The 16,666-nt window shown below is 38.6% G+C and overlaps 2 protein-coding genes across 4 annotated transcripts; one reads left to right on the forward strand and one right to left on the reverse strand.

The window, feature by feature from the left end:
• Positions 1–76: 76 nt before the first annotated feature.
• Positions 77–11,524, reverse strand: zgc:152951 (uncharacterized protein LOC569013 homolog). Of its 3 annotated transcripts, none has more exons than XM_062431620.1 (11): positions 11,359–11,524; positions 9,730–9,969; positions 9,339–9,456; positions 6,873–7,025; positions 6,553–6,747; positions 5,210–5,283; positions 4,914–5,111; positions 4,296–4,433; positions 4,110–4,199; positions 3,729–3,872; positions 77–2,925 (listed from the first exon to the last, which is right to left on the reverse strand). In XM_062431620.1, the coding sequence occupies exons 2-11, from the start codon at positions 9,967–9,969 to the stop codon at positions 2,797–2,799; spliced, it is 1,479 nt and encodes a 492-aa protein (XP_062287604.1). In that variant the 5' UTR covers positions 11,359–11,524; the 3' UTR covers positions 77–2,796. The 3 variants fall into 3 exon arrangements, with proteins under 3 accessions (XP_062287604.1, XP_062287605.1, XP_062287606.1); XM_062431621.1 differs by having other exon boundaries at positions 6,553–6,743; positions 6,869–7,025; XM_062431622.1 differs by lacking the exons at positions 6,553–6,747; positions 6,873–7,025.
• A 735-nt stretch (positions 11,525–12,259) lies between these two features.
• c13h3orf38 (chromosome 13 C3orf38 homolog) lies at positions 12,260–16,181 on the forward strand. The gene is made up of 4 exons (XM_062432024.1): positions 12,260–12,444; positions 13,262–13,437; positions 13,732–13,973; positions 15,307–16,181. Exons 1-4 carry the CDS (start codon positions 12,318–12,320, stop codon positions 15,668–15,670), a joined length of 909 nt encoding a protein of 302 aa, XP_062288008.1. The 5' UTR covers positions 12,260–12,317; the 3' UTR covers positions 15,671–16,181.
• Positions 16,182–16,666: the final 485 nt, after the last annotated feature.

The raw sequence follows: 16,666 nt of genomic DNA on the forward strand, positions 1-16,666 counted from the left end.
TTATTTCTTTTGGTGTCACTCGCTTCAAAGTAGACGTGTTTTCTGCAAAGATATTATACAGAGAAACAGGCAGCCGACAGACTCAATGTATACTTTATTTTAGTTCAGCATTGCATATTTACTATTCATAAACATATTGCTTCATTAACACCAGGAAAGAAGAAAATAGAATTGCTTATTTAAAAAAGTTTTTGCATGACAATTTCCTGATATGTATGAGGTAATTTTTAAAAAGTACAGGGATCATGAATATACATTAGTAAAACAATTCCTCAGTTTACATAAGTCCACCAATTTTCCCCTTTCCCTTATTTTTTGTTTTGATTTCAATCATTCCATAATTGAATTAAGTGTAGTAAAGTGAGGGCATTTATACTACAGGTTTCATTTGTGAAGGCTGGAGACTTTAAATCTTGCACTTTTTGGTTGAGTTTAATTATGGCTGGCTTTGCACTTTTGAATTCCCTTATGAGACTCTAAATGACCCTGTATTAGTCATACTGGGGGAAGAGTAAAGGTCAAGCTATTATGGCTGAGCTTACAGGCTAATAACAAAGTGACAGAGGCGCAGTTCAGCCACAGGCCAGCATTCAAGACTGAAGAGTTTTCCAGTATCATGCATTCAGTGCAGGCGTTTGCATTGCAACCATACTAAATAAACCATTCGCTTTAGTTTTGCAGTAATATGCAGGATTCTAACACATGACACAATTACTTTAGGAAGGAACATGGACTATACAGAATGAGCTGAAATTGTTAGGACTAAACACTCATATTATTATTTGACCTGAGATATAAAGTCAGTGAATTATGGAAAGAGATGATGCCCCCTACATAGTTTTTTTCTAAGCCAGACAGTCCTCATTACCATATTATGTTGATTTAATGTCACAATGAAAATCACAATTGAAAATGTATTATTTAAAAAATGGAAAAGTCTTAAAAAACTTTTAAGGCAAAGTAAAATGGATAACCTATGAATACTCAAACAATAAAAATCAGTAGGACTTACACAGCTACATTTAATTGTATTCATGACTACTGATATTGGTAATGTGAAATATTTTGAAGATAGGGATTTTATTTTTTCAGTTCCTGCAGACACTCTGGAGTAAACAGCTTGATAAACACCACACAATATTCTCATATAGACAAACAATGAATATGTGTCATGAAAAACATACAGATATGCCTAAATAGCATTCAAAACCGGCAAAAACATGCAAAGTGTCAAAGTGCATCCAAAGTGGGTATACTTTGGATAAATATTTCAATTATTCACAATATTACTCCATCCTTTACTAAATAAGTGTGCTAAAAAGACAACAGTAGCACTTTTTCAATTTAAACTGGAAGACCTGGATTAGAGAGATGAGGAGGGGTGAACAACCTCATAGGCTCACATTAGGAAGAAAAAAAAATCCCACTGAGGGTTACGAGTAAACGCTGATCAAGACAAAGTCCGAGCTCTGTATATGTCTGTGCTTCTCAAACAAGGACACAGTTGCTGTTTTTGTGTTTTGTTTTTTAATTGAGGGGCTGGATCCTACAAATAACCCTGTCCACAAAGATGGGGACTTAAGAGGACACAGCCCGATCACAGCCACTGTAACACACAATGTGCCAGAACAGCTGCATGTAACCAGATTGTATTTGTTCAATGAAAAAGCGCTGAGTAAAGGTTAATAAGTATTTCTCTAGATAACAATAAAACTCAGTGCTAAACCTGAGTCGTAGCTGTTAAGAGAGGCAAATAAGTCATACATTTCTTTATAAAATCTTCAAAAAGCAAAACATCTGTTGTTTTACAGCCACAAGCGGAGTTATATTTAGTATACGTGTTTAATATCCACTGGATGTAATATAAGTTCTCTTCCCCAAAACTGCAGCAGCTATTACTTTCATTACCAGTAGCATGAAACATCAACCGCTTTGCATCTGCAGGTTAAAAATGGCAAATTCTATAGATGGTGTAGGTTTGCATCATTTGAAAATGATCGATCAGCTTTGTAAAAGTATGGTTCACAGGGTTTTGATATGGCTTGTCAAGGCAGTGTGTTTGGAGATGAACCAACTTATTGTCTCCATCTGCTCTGATTAAATGCAATAATCAAAAGCTTTTGGACTTGTAGTTGAGCATTTAGTAAGTTGAATAGTCCAACAAGTGTTGAATTGGACTGAAAAGACAGGGATCATCTATGACTCCTGAGTTGCTGACAGCGTTTAAGGACTCGGACTGCAGAACAAGGAAGCTGTATTGATGACTGGAATTGTTTTTATTACACTGTCAGCAGGAGATTTGCTCTAAAATAATTTGTGATATGTATGTCAATTTTCGGGGTTTGACATTTTACAAAGAAAACATTAATAAATTATGTAAATAATATACTTAATATGTATTTTAATCTTATTAATTAGGCTGCTGCAGCAAAAAGTATATGCGTACAACTTGATTTGTAAAATAGATCCTCTCTTCAAACCTTTAAAATGTACAACTCAACAAAGTATCTAAAGTTGTTCCGGCGTGGGACCTTAGGACAAGACCTTAAAGCTATAATAAGCCAACAATAGAAGTATGATTTGATGAGACAGTGCAAAGTTGACCCTCTCACCATTAGGTTTGTTTTTGCATAAAAACATTTGCATGGTTGAGGACCGATGGACTGCATTTGTGAGCCATCGCCAACCTTCTTGTTTTAAAGTGGATGCAGCACAGTAGAAAGTGAACAGATGCGGAAAGACATTGCATATAGCTCGACGCGTGTGTGTGTGTGTGTGTGTGTGTATATGTGTGTCTCAGTGGCTGCTGTTGGTGCTCCAGTCGTAAGGGAGGAAGCTCACTTTGGTCTTCCCGGCAGAGAGGATGCCCTGCAAACTGGTCTTCTTTGGGGAGTCACCCATGTGCTCGAGCACCCAACTCAGCAGCTACGAGAGAGAGACAAAGTGGAAGAGAAAACACAATGAGGTTGAGGGTTAGTGTCTCAGCATCTTATTTTACCTGTATACATCCATGTTTTGCCATGGCATCAAGGCATAAACTAATGCCAACTGTTGCGGTCTCCACTGCTGGCATGTTACTTTTATTTAAAGAAGTGAATAATTGATTGCCATGTATGTGAATAAGACAGTAACCTTAGATAAATGGTTTGTAATATTTGCTCTGAAGACATGATTGGAAAAGTTAAGTAACGGGTAAACTCGGCATAAACGAATTAGCGATCAACATTACTGATTATCACTTTGTGGAAATATTTGTGATACAAAGCCGTCTTGACGGGGCTGGCTGTCTCCTATAATAACCAAGGTCAGGTGTGTAGACAGTCAGAACATAGCAGGTCTCAAGCTAACCTATAACTTCAGTTAACTCTAATCAGCATAGTGTATTGTTTATAGTCCATAAAAGGCACAGATGTGTGAAGAATAATCTTATGAGTCAGCAAGGATAAGGATTTGCTGAAGGGTTTAAATATTCTTGTCTGGAGGTAGGCAGGAATATGGAGTGGTATTACACAGTGTTTTATTCTACTGTAACTATGTTCTCGTTGATCGAGTTCCAAAAATAAGTTCCTGCGTTAAGCCATCTTAGTCTCCTGACAGGTTCTTCACTTTGGGTTAACCGGCTCGAGCAAACTCCTTGACAATCACATTTCAATCCGCCACCTTCATCAGCAGCTCAGTACAGAAAGATAAGAAACTTCACATTTAGATTCAGCTGGATTTAAAACTACCTTCTCATCAGTGCCTCCAAAATCGGCCTTGTACCATTTGAATATCTGACTGAGTCGCACTTCTTTTTTCCCGGAATCCACCACACAGCCGTCGTCGTTCTCCAAGAAGGCCTCAGCTGCTATGCGGAGCTGGCTGTCGATGTCCTGATAGGGTTGAGTAGATCAAACTTGATTTTAGACCATACAAGCATTTTAATATCACCAGATATGTTGTACAATGAATGCCCAGTTTATTTACCACCTACACAATAAAAAACAAGAAAACTGCAGCACCAACTATTCTATTCAAACCTTTTAACTAATAATTGTTCCTACTTGAATCACTCTTGCCTTTTAAAAAAAAGAAACCAATCACATTAAATATCTTTGAAATCCACTTACCTGTGGAGTGTAGGTTTTAATTGGTGGGCAGCCCCTTGCACCACAGTTCAAGGCAAAGTGAATAAGGGGTTCAGCATCTGAGAGAGCCACCTAGTGGACAACATGAGAGAAAGTGAAATAAACACAATACTGCCACCACTTTATTAATAAAATGTTCAACTGTAATGAAACTAAATGTCTGGATACTTGTAGCCGTGGGTCTGTTTTGGAGAAGGGTCTCAGAAGTTGTGCGACACCTTTTCTGTTCCCTCTCAGAACACCGTTCTCAATGTCCTGTAATGTGAACACTTCTCCTCCAATCAGGTAGCTCACATAGTTGAAGAACTAAAAAAAAAATGGGAACCAAAGAAAATATTTTTAAAGTAACGTTATCCATTCCTGCTTTAGTACATGTGGATTAGCATCAAAAATTAAAGTTGTCTTGAAATGGTCACCCTGGTAACCACAGGATGTATAAACGCAAGAAAATGTTAAATTGACCATTCATCCATTCATTTGAGCCAGTACCAAGAAACATAAACTACAATTTTTGTAATTAGAGTTTAAGAACTTTTTTAACTTGAATGTTGTTTGTCTGAATATAAAACAAAAGATGCTGTAATAGGTGTAAAGGTTTTAATAAATGAAATACCTATCCTCAATTTCAGAAACTAAATGAACAGCAGCATCACATAATGCCACTAGGGAGTGCTGTTAAGAGCTTAAAGGATCCAGAAACACCTGTATCTAAACTCTATGTGGACTCAGATTTTTGGTGTTTTGGGAAACACTGTAGCAACTTTAAGTGCAGGTTTATAGTCCTACTCTGTATCTTTGCCACATGTTGGTTGGGGCTCCCAGGCGAAGATTCCCGTGGATGACCAGTGTATTGTAGATGTTGATGAAGAAGGCCAGCTTCTCCTCCCGGCTCAGTGAAAGCAGCTCCACCCTCTGAAGCTGAATGGCCAGCTCACAGTATCGTTCAAACGCAGGGTTGGCCGACATGCCTTTGTAGTCCACAGACTGTGAGAGTGAGGAGAACACACATACATACATTCATTTTTTCCAAATATACAGGAGCAAAAGTGCAGTGACTTATTTTTAGCATTACTTCATATTACCTTGCCATCGGCAGAGAGATGCTCGGAGAACAATTTCAGAATCATGTCCCGTAAAAGCAAAGAGAGCTCAGCAGCTGAGAGAGAGAGAAGCGGTCAGTTAAAAATGTTACGATAGCAAGAAAGGAGATTTCCTTTTTCGATTTGATGTCATCGCTGACAGATTTTCACTTATTTGACTGTTGAAGCTTTGATTAATGGCCATCGGGATTGCAATGGATGCTCGTCACCACTAATCACAGTGAATCCACTGATACATTCTCACAGAAAGAGAGAGAAACTGGACAGATTGAGTGAATGATTGAATCTTTGTAAAGGTTAGCTAGGCCAAAATTTCAGTGGTGTTACTGGACTTTATAAGATAATCATGAAGTATAACTTTAACATTGACTAAGTTCACAGGGGGAAATCATTATTAAGAAACTGTGAGAAAAGAGAAATAAAATGAATTCAAGAGGAAAACAGCCAAGCATTATTATAGTTACACTTACAAAAGCAGTGATAATAATCACCTCAGTGTAGTACAGCACAGATTAGCTTGTTAGTTAGCCTCTGCAGGGGTGCAACATTCAGTCAGAAATACAACAATACAGAGCCAGGCGATAGGTCTCATGACCAAAGGACAAACACCTCTGGGGAGTGAGGTGAAATCTCACAACTAGTAATCTTTCAAAAGACCACACCGATCCCACAGTGAAGCAGAACATGGGTTTGAAAAAAGCTTGAATGATACATATTTTCAGGCCAATTTTTCTTTTTTTCTTCAGTTCAAATTTCTTGAGTGATGCTGCCACTGGCTGCCGTACAATGCATAAAGAAACTTCATTTGGCAACAGAAAAATAAAAAAGAACCACAGTTTGCACATTGCACAACATTGTGTCACTAAAACGTGCCCCAGGACAAAGTATATTCATGCAAATGTTTGTGAAATCCAATCAAAATGTTGCTGAAAAATCAATTCAGGGATTGAATTTACAAGAAAATAAGCTCTTTCAGCAGAATGAGTTTGCACAGTTGTTAAAGTTGGTACTGTGACAAGTGAGCAAACTGTATCCACTGATGAAAGGGGTGACATGTGGCTAAAAGCTCAAGAAAAGGGTCATGCAGCAGTTCTAAGTCACTGATGGAATGATTTTTTTTATGAAAGGACGTTATCAAATACATCACTGAACTCTACTGTTGACCACCACAAAGCTCACTGACACACTACACAAACCCAAAAGGACCAAATACCAAGCCAGTAGCAAACAAAGGACAGAGGTTAGAGAACGTTTAAGGACACCGGTCAGCTTGAACTTGGAGTGCGATGTGTGTATGCTCCAGGCCCGGTCCAGTCCTGACCTACCCGGGATGGGACTGCAGGCTGCCATCTGTCCTGCGTTGAGGGCTGAATTAGGGTCATCCTCAAGCAGCCTGTAAAGTGTCTCCCCGCTGTCCTTCCCTTCTCCAAAACTGCCATCCTGCTGCCCAGAGCCACGCACACTGACCATGTACTTCTTCTGCAACAATGCCTGGCCAGTATTAAAGGCCTGAGCCCTGCCTAGCACACACAAGGCCACAGTGAAGGGTTCACAGATCTGGATTTGACTTCACTTTGTATGAGTAACTTCTAGAAAATCACAACACAGGTGACCAGTTTTACTGCAGGTCCACAGCCTTACTTACCCATGCCCTTCTCAATCTGCAGCCAGTCAACCAGTTGATCACCTGAGAAGCTCTTTTTGTATAAAGTCAGTCCCCTTCTCTGATTGCCAATCACATTGCCATGTTTGAGGTCCTCTACCAGGTCCGCCAATTCATCTCTCTCACACTTAAACTCTGTGAGAGCAGGAACATGCCAAGCCACACATGTACAAACAGACAGAGATACACATGTTCACACTAACATGTAAACAAAAAAACAAAAAAAGGAATGTGAGCGTGTGTGAAGTCCAGCACAAAAACATATCTGAATCACCAAAGTTAGAACCCGTCCAATACAGCAGTTCAGCGTATGAAGGGCAGTTGTAACTTGGTAAATCATTTTGTGATAAATTATGCGTAATAGGATGTGTCTTTAAGGAAACATGTTTTTTCCATTAAATATTGCACTTAATTTTCTACATGCAACTAGTAGATTTTAATAGAGGGACCAACCACAGTTCCTTCATACGCATCCTGGCAGGTGTCATGGACAAAACATTTGAGCTCTCATGTGGCACGCCTCTCTCTGCCTTGTGCTAGTCAGGTTGGTTTGTTTTCCTGATTAGGGAGCCGGTGGGCGGGGTTGGAGAGGGGGTCAGGGACTGCCTACCACTGGGTAGTCTAGGCCTCAGGCTCTTTAGCTGGCTTCCTTGTTAACCTCTGTCTCTTCTCATCCTCTTAGTCCTCCAGCAGCCAGATGGAGTAGGGCTTTGTGTTTTGTTTGCACACATCACAAACTGCATTTATTACTGACCTAGCTGATTAACATCATTATTATTATTATTATTATTATTATTATTATTATTATTATCATTATTATATTTTAGCCTAGGTTTACAATAAATGTCACTTTAGAAGCTTTATAAATGTGCAATTCCCTTTTTTGTTGCTGAGCCAGTTTGTGGCACTCAAATAAATTATTTGTATGCTGAAATGATCAATTTGTGGTCTCAAATTAAAGGAGACATACAGTATCAGTCTTTTGTGACTGTGCTATTTTTACACTGTTATAATATTTGATATGGATGTGTGCACCTAACTGATAGTATTGCAGAAAAAAGTCAGATGTAGCATCACACAGGCACAGACAAGACTGTTGAGGGGACAAGGACAAATGGATGTTGAGATGATATTGCTACTACGACATCAAAGCTAACAATAAGTTTAAATATTTCTCCAAAAAGATCTGTGCAGCTGCACCTTTGGGCCATCTGATAATCACAAACAATGAGGTGCTGTGAGACAGGCTGCCGCTGCCACTGGTATCAGATTTCCTTATCTGTCTTTGCATTACTGACAGGAGATGAACACCGGATTCCGTTACCCAAACTTTCCACACATGCCAGAACCATTTCATAATCACTTGGCTAATCTTCTGACTAAAATGACGCAAAACCAACCCTGCCGACTCTGATTGACAGATAATAATTTGAATGCTGGAAGGAAATAGTTTTTAACCACGGCTTAAGCCAATGTTAGGCTGTAGTTTACATATATTTTACATTATACTATGGCCACTGAAAAAAATCTAAATCCTGGTGTGAATTAACTTTTAGTAACTGGACAGTATAACCACACCTGATGTGGAAGTTTGCTTGCATTTTTCAATCAGTGTGTCGATATTAAACAGTGAAGCTCGGCTTTGAGCTTTGAGCTTGTGTGTAACCACCACCAACAACAACAAAAAAAAGGACAAACAGCTTCTTCACAAACCAGAAATTTCAAATGCATTTATATTTGCATTTATCTAAATCTACTCACAGTAGGAGGAGGAAAGAGAGGACATTAACACTGTCTGTGAGGAGGGGGAGAGAGAGATCACTATGTGATAGGTTGTAATAACATTATGTAGCAGAATTCAGAGCTGTTCTCTGTTCTTAGAGGCTTAAAGATTTGAGAACACTTTGAAAAATGTCTCTTTCCTCTGATTTCAAAACTTTTCAGAGTTTCAAAACACTTCGTCTACGTGAACCACTTCCGGTTGAGCTAGATTATTGCCTAGCAATGCACACAGCAAGATATAATTTCAAGATAAAAATTAGTTATCAGTAAATTCCCTTTCAGTTTTCTTTATTTGATTAAACATGACAATTTGTTGGTAATTGGCCATGGTATAAAAAGCATTAAACCTTCCAAGGCAAACCCCTTTCATTCTGAACCCTTGCATCGTCTATTACACTCTGTAAGTGACACTTTCTCCTCAGTGTTTTTTTCACCATCTAACAACACAACACACTCATTCCAAACCCATCTGACACATTTCTTATTCTCAAACTAATCCTTGTAACATAATTGTTAAACACAGTGAAATGTGCATTTAACACAAGATTTCTGAAGCAAATTTCTCACCAGCGGTCAAAAAAGTTGTTCCTTCCTGTGTAAAAGCAACTAAGTGATCTGAAATAAGCAAAATCTCTTTACTTTATGTTGGAACAATAAATTCCTCACCTCCATCAGGCTCCCCAGCTGTTTCCTCTGACAGGTTCCCCTCAGGTAGCGGTGGAGCATCTGATGGAAGAGGCTCTTCCTTGACCAGCGTTACCAACCTCTGAAGCTCCTCAGGAGCCTGGAGAAGTGACACAGATCAACAAATACATACATATGGATGTAACCTGCCTAAAACAATTGCCTACTTTCTGACTATTTCATGCTTCGTTTATTTTTGAGTCATGTTTTTGATAGTAAGATGTTTTTTACAGTAACAGTAACATAACTAACATTTGCCCCATAAAAGCTGAGGTTATATAAACACCATGTCCTAGATACCCTTGTTCACATGAGACATGAGTGCAGCCTAAAAAGGAGGAAGTGGTATGTTAAGCTTTCCCCCTTTCCTCACCAATCTCTGCAGGTCATCGTTGCCCCCAACATGAATGTTGTTGAAGAAGATCTGAGGGACTGTGCTCCGTCCTGTCAGCTCCTTCACACGGGCCCTTAGCTCTGGATGCCTCCCCACGTCCACATCGCATACTGGTACTCCCAAACGCCCCAGGGTGGCCTTCGCCTGCACACAGTGTGGGCAGCCTTGGATAGAGTACACTGTTACCCGGCCTGTGGTACTGCTGTCAGAGTCCGCCATCTACAGCAATAATGGAAAGACAAGAGAGCACACACTCTTAAGCTGTAGTCATCCAGAAAAAATTCTCTGAGCTCCACGTTCTTTTCCAGCAACATCCTGCTTTACGTGCACACAATTTGAACATTTACATGTGAACCGTAGTCTTTCTCTTTCTGCTCATGGCCTCTGAGTAAGTGAGGGATACACAGAAGACGCTTTGTCCAACAAATCTAAACTAAGTTAAGGCCCTTTTTGCAGCTTTTGGCCTGAATGGAGCCATACTGGTTTAGACTGAGATTTAACAATGATGTTTAAATCACTTAAATCGTTCAGTAATAGTTTAGAGTGGATTATTGTATGTCCATATCCAGGGACTTAAACTAGAAATCATACATACTGAAATCAAATCATACATGGTGCTTCCTGTCTTCTAGAGAAGTAGCTGTACTGAAGACCTTTGTGGCTGACTTGAGCAATGTTTGGCACACCCTCCCAGCTCAATTCTCTGTATTAAGTTGCGTTGAAAGCTGGCGTGAAATGCTGGTGACTGATGTCGTATAAAGTCAGTTAGTCAGTGCTTACATAGTTCCTCATTCAGTATGACAGTACTTTAGGCTAAATATTACTCAAGACTTATCATCTTTGTTGTTTTTAGTTTGTAGGTCAAAGTCCAAGGTGTTTCCTGATGTCTTGTTTTGCCTTGTGTGTCTGTGAATCACAATACAGGCTTTGTGAGAGTCACTGAGATCCATACACTTGCTCATTTTTCCTGCTTCCAACATACCAACTTCAATAATTGACTTTCCACTTGCAGCCTAATTAGCCAACCCATTGTAGCATGATAATGAATTTTATTCCCTTTACCTGTCGGTGGTTTCGACTGATTGGTGTATATATTCCACACCAGAAGTGTAACTTCATATGGCACATGTATATAAACCTTACAAATTCAAAAAATGTTATTTCAGAATTAGCAAAGCTTGTAAGTTAGTTATACTTTGATATGAACTGATTATAACTTCTCTCAGCCATCCAGTTGAGAGATTTCTTAATATCAAGACATGAAAAAGGAACCCCCGAATTTTAAAACAGCACCTTTTGTGTCTGAAAAGGTATTTAATTATAATTAAAATTGTATGAACAGTCACCGACACTCAAAACTATATTAAATCCCCACATTTTCTTATGGAGTTCGGGATGGGACATACAGTATATTAGTTTGAATAACTGGACGACTACCACCGATTAAATTAACAACATTGATTGGTTAATTACACAACTCTATATATTGATATGTGAGTTAGACTAGTTAACGCTGCATATATAGCGTTAACAACATCCTGGCTAAGCTAAATTAAAGAATAGCAGAGGTTAATGCAAATATATTAGCAGACGATAACAGTACGTTACCTTTCAGCGTTTGACTCCTTGCTTGATTCTTTAGTACAAAATTAGATCGCAGAGCTGATCCTCTTAGTCCTGTTAATTAGAACATATTAGTTAATAAATGAGGTCAGTGTTTATCGCCAGCTGAAAGGTGTCTTTCAGGGAAATTAGCAGCTGCTGCACTGACTGAACAGCGTCACTGCGCTAGCTGCTGCTGCTTTCAGGGCTCACCGTAAATCTAACCCTCGAGCGCTGTTGACTGTGCATTATGGGGATATGTGGCAAACATGTGTGGTATAAACTACCAGTGTTGGGGAGTAACCAGTTACATGTAACGGCGTTACGTGATTTAATTACAAAATAAATGTAACAGTCACTGAGGAAAAATGTGTAATTCAATTACAGTTACTTATGAACATGTAGATGCTTACAAATGGGGATACATCTGAAGTCAGACCTTTAAGATTTTGCACAGACTTTTTTTCATGAAATATCTTTATTTTATATTCCAAAATGTACACGAACTAATGAATACATTCTCAAATGAGAAATAAATATTGCTTTGTAAAAAGTTACATTACTCCGATTAAGCAATTAAAAATAGTTTACTGATTACATTTTAAATACGGTAGCCTAACTAGTAATCTGTAATTTATCACATTTCCAAAGTAACCTTCCTAACCCTGGTAATCAATCATGTGGATCAGGTCCAAGAGGAACCATGAGGAAGCAGCTACGGATAGAAATATTAAAGAAGTAACGAAGAACAAATCAGGTAGAAAGCACGGTGAATGGTAAAACCTCAATTTACAAGCCAGGTTCTCTTCACGATAATTCCGATATGACATGAACGCAGCAGTACCCTAGCAACCATGGTCTTCGCGGAACCTTTCCCAGCTGACTTGTTCCTGTACGAACCTCTTCGAGTAGGACGTGGATGGCCGAAAACAGCCGCCTTAAAAAATTGTGCTAATGTACCAAAGATGTCGGGACTGTCACAAACAGAGCGCGCAGGATGCACAAAGATACTGAACTTAATGTCGAAAGATGACCTTCTTTCACTCAGCGACACTGTCACCAATAAGATGATAGTGGTGGAGAATATTACGGGTATGTTTTCCATCTGTGGCAGAAAGCAAAGAGCGATTCAGGATGTCACTTAGCTAGTTTCATTTTCTCATAATGCTGTAAAACGTAACTTACAACATAACAACACATGTTCAGTAATAAAAAAAATAATAATAAAAACGTTTGTACAAGTGGTTGTTAAAATGTTAAATACTTAGCTTCTATCTAACGCCGAAGAGAAATCTATTGTCAAATAGTAAATCTTTTTCTTAAAAGTGAAAAAGTAACTACGGATAATGAAACATTCGTAAATCCACACGACTGCACAGTGTACTAAAACTTTCCACAGTCATAAACTATTACACATTTATTTGCCAGCCTCATCAGCTGAGATGTCAAACCCAGGTTTTCTGTTGTCATGTCACTACTTCTTAATAATAATAATAACAATATATTTTTTACAAACTTTATTTGTATAATACCTTTCATTCAGTAAATGCAGCTCAACGTGGTTTACAACAACAACAAACATTACATACACCAAGTGCTTCACATAAAAGGAGCATAAAACAATGTTTAAAACATAACAATAAAAATAGTGTATAGTAAAAGTATGTAAGAAAATAGAATAAAAACATGAAATCAAGTAAAAAATACACTTATTAAAAGAAGTACAGTAGTGACTGATAGAAAAGCTAATTAAAATGTAAATTTGTGAGATACGGTTTTAGCTTTCCCTTTAAGATATTTAGTGTACTGGCTTCCATGATATCTATTGGTAGTTTGTTCTTAAAGGAAAGTATGATCAGGCATTGAAATCAACAAATTGTCCTTCATCATTTGTTCATCTGTCACACAGAGGCGACGGAGACGATTCTCTCCTTCACTAAAAATGCAGAGGAGCTCCTGAGACGAAAGAAGGTTTATCGTGAACTCATATTCAAGTACCTGGCCAAAGAGGGGGTGCCGATGCCCCCGAACAGCGAGAAACACCAGCTGGTGAAGAGGACGCTGGAGCTTTGGTTGTCTGGGAAGGTAGGGACGGGAAGCCAAGTCAGGGAGCCCCAGTAGTATGGATATGTGTATATACAGTCATTAGGCATTTCATTAGGTACACCTGTGCAATCTAATTCAATCCAATACAACAGCTCTGCTATAAATTCTACTTTTATGAAGTTTATACATGTTCCATGTTGAAAAACATCGACGAGAGAAAACATCAAGTATTAGCATTTGCAGATGTGTTACAGAAACATATCTACTAAATAGTACTTCATGCACAAATTGGCAGTCTGTTTGAATATACCACTAACTTCTCATTTCTTTAAGGTGGTTGACAAAAACCGTCCAGGAGACAGGGATGACACCAGAAAGAGAAAGTCCACAGAGGCGCCATCTGATTCCATTGATGTGAAGGCTGAGGCTAGCTTCGACCCACTGGTCCTCGGACAGCAGTTCTGCCAGTGGTTCTTCCAGCTGTTGAACAGTCAGAACCTTTCACTGGGTCAGGAACCTCAGGACTGGGGACCACAGCACTTCTGGCCAGATGTGAAGTTACACCTTCTCGCCAGGTAATAACATCATTAACAAGTGGATGGGAACATTTTAAATTAATAATGTTCTTAAGCCATGTTTACAGTACTGCATCAACTCAACGCCATAGCTCCCGCAGAGCCCTAGGTCATCGCTTGATGTGCATGTCCAAAAAAATTGCGTTGAGTTGACAGAGACTACAAGGGCCGTGATTGGTCCGTACTAATCAGATAGACCCTTCAGGAACCTCACACCCCCTAGTGTTTTGTCTGTGATTTGCAGAGGGTCAGTCAACCCCAATGCAGAACTTTGAAAGGTTCACAACAGCGTCGAGGCAACGGTGTACCTCCTGTGTTGAGTTGAAGCTATAAATCTGGCTTAATCAATGTGGTACTTGTGGTTTGTTTACTTATTGTTAATATAACAGCATTTATGTATTTTAAACAGATTTTCATTTATTGCAAATTGGGTTAAAGAAAGATGGCAGGTAAGAGAACAACATGTTGGACATGTGCTGGTCTCTCCTGAATTCAGGAAGGTGCGTTTAGGTTTATTATTGTTATTCCCTGGAGGATCCCCATTAACCTCCACTGACACTGTACCTGGTCTTCCAGGGATTCATTAGTGCATACAAGTATACATAGGACATGATGCATATGTTAACAGTCATTTGACAATTACACCCTTTTAAGTGATACTCGCAGTTTGAAAGTTTGTGTATGAGACATCTATTTGATGAAGGCTGGTACAAGATTTCAATCTGAGGATGCTCTGAAAAAAACAATTTTGTTTAAATAATTTGTTGTAGGTTTTAGAAGATGTAACTGACCCCTTATTAGTAAAATGCTCTTGTTTTTGACTAGTTTATTTAAGTTTGGATAAAAAATATTCAGGTCTACATAAGAAGATGAATTACTTAGATGGAGGCAGCCGGGATAATTTTGGTATACATTTTGTCAATACTTGGGTGATATCAACAGTCAGTGCAGAGCTAGTCTACTAGCTTTAACTGCACCTTTACATTTTAAGTTTTAAATTGAAGCATTTCCATTTCAGATTTTCAGTTTCACTACAGCAGAACTGAAAACTTTAACTTTCTGACTTTGGTGACACCTAATGTTCACATAAAGAAGAACACTGTGGCATGGGACACTAAGATGAATGAAAGCAAAATATAGATTGCACCTATGTTCCCCAAAAGTTTCTAATTTTCCCACAAATAAAACAAACACCATCAGAATAATAAAAAAAATGCAATCATCCCATGAACTTCTGCACTTATAAGCTTTAATATGGCCTGTGTTTTTATAATAGTTACAACCACAACCCCAAAACAAACTCTGATGACAAAGCTTTGTCTTTCCTACTCAGAGCTGGCAGTGAACAGTCAGAGGAGTTCCTGGGTGCTGAACTGGTTAGCCTTCGTCTCCTCGCCTTGACCAGGGAAGAGCGCCTCCTTCTCAGCCCCAACATGGAGCCTCATGGCCTTAAGGTGCTGGCGTCCCCCCACGGCCTGGTGCTGGTGGCCGTGGCTGGGACCATCCACAGAGACACAGCTTGTCTGGGTATCTTTGAGCAAATATTTGGCCTCATCCGCTCCCCACTGGAGAAAAACAGCTGGAAGATCAAGTTTGTCAACCTAAAGATCAGAGGGCAGGATGCTCTGGGGGGCTCAGAGATTGCAGCGCCCGCCTTGACTTATAACTCCAGTGAACTGCAGCTTCTCTGCAGGTGATGACATTCAAGATACTTTTTTAAAAAAAACATTATTTATCTGGGAAAGAATTGACTGGGCATACTCTGTCTTTACTCATCTCTCTTTTAACCGACCCATATACACTGACGCAGGTTGATGGGTTTAGAGATTGGAACTGGCAACTTTACTAGCAGAAAAATCCTTATTTAAGATGAATAGCTAGGTGGGTACTCATGCATCTGAATGTACTTAGGACATCATTGATGTAAAAACATGGCAACACTAAAAGGTCAGGATTTTTCAGCTTCTTTTCTGGAAACTTTTTTTTTTTTTTTTTTTTCAAATATACTGTCTGTACCTTAAGACAAAGCATGTGTTTTGCAGCCTGTGCCTTATGTGAGACCTAATGCAAATACAGACATGCATATGCTCCTGTAAATATGTAACATATGATATACACAGATTATATATATATAAAGCTTGTGTACACGTGTGCAGTATATTGACAAATATGTCACTACTGGCAAGAAATGTGTGTTCATATTTGAATGCAAAGTCAATTAAAATTGATTTTGAACACAATTTAAGACCACTGTGATTTCGTGGGATGAGTAAAGGTCAGCTCAGCATGTTGACAGATTTATCTAATTTGTATTATGTTAAACAAGCTGAGAAAGTGAGTGTAATCATGCAGAGATCTGTGTGGACATGTCAACCTCTAACATTTAGAGACATTTAAATATCTAGAAGGTGATATTCACATATATATATATATATATATATATATATATATATATATATAATAATATTTAATGTTTTCATTCCAATATAACTGTAACATCCACCAGATACATTCTCCTGTAATTTTAAGGCAATGTGTATTATAGTACTGATATTGCATTTTCCTTTAAACAATGTCTTGAAGACATTTGTAATCTCTGGAATTGCAGCTTTATGTCAGTTTACAGTTATTATGCATTGAAATCCTGGGACTTGTGTTTATTTAGCAGTTTCACAAACAGCTCAAAACAATCA

The sequence above is a fragment of the Scomber scombrus genome, chromosome 13 (assembly GCF_963691925.1).
Source record: "Scomber scombrus chromosome 13, fScoSco1.1, whole genome shotgun sequence".
In the NCBI taxonomy this organism is placed as follows: domain Eukaryota; kingdom Metazoa; phylum Chordata; class Actinopteri; order Scombriformes; family Scombridae; genus Scomber; species Scomber scombrus.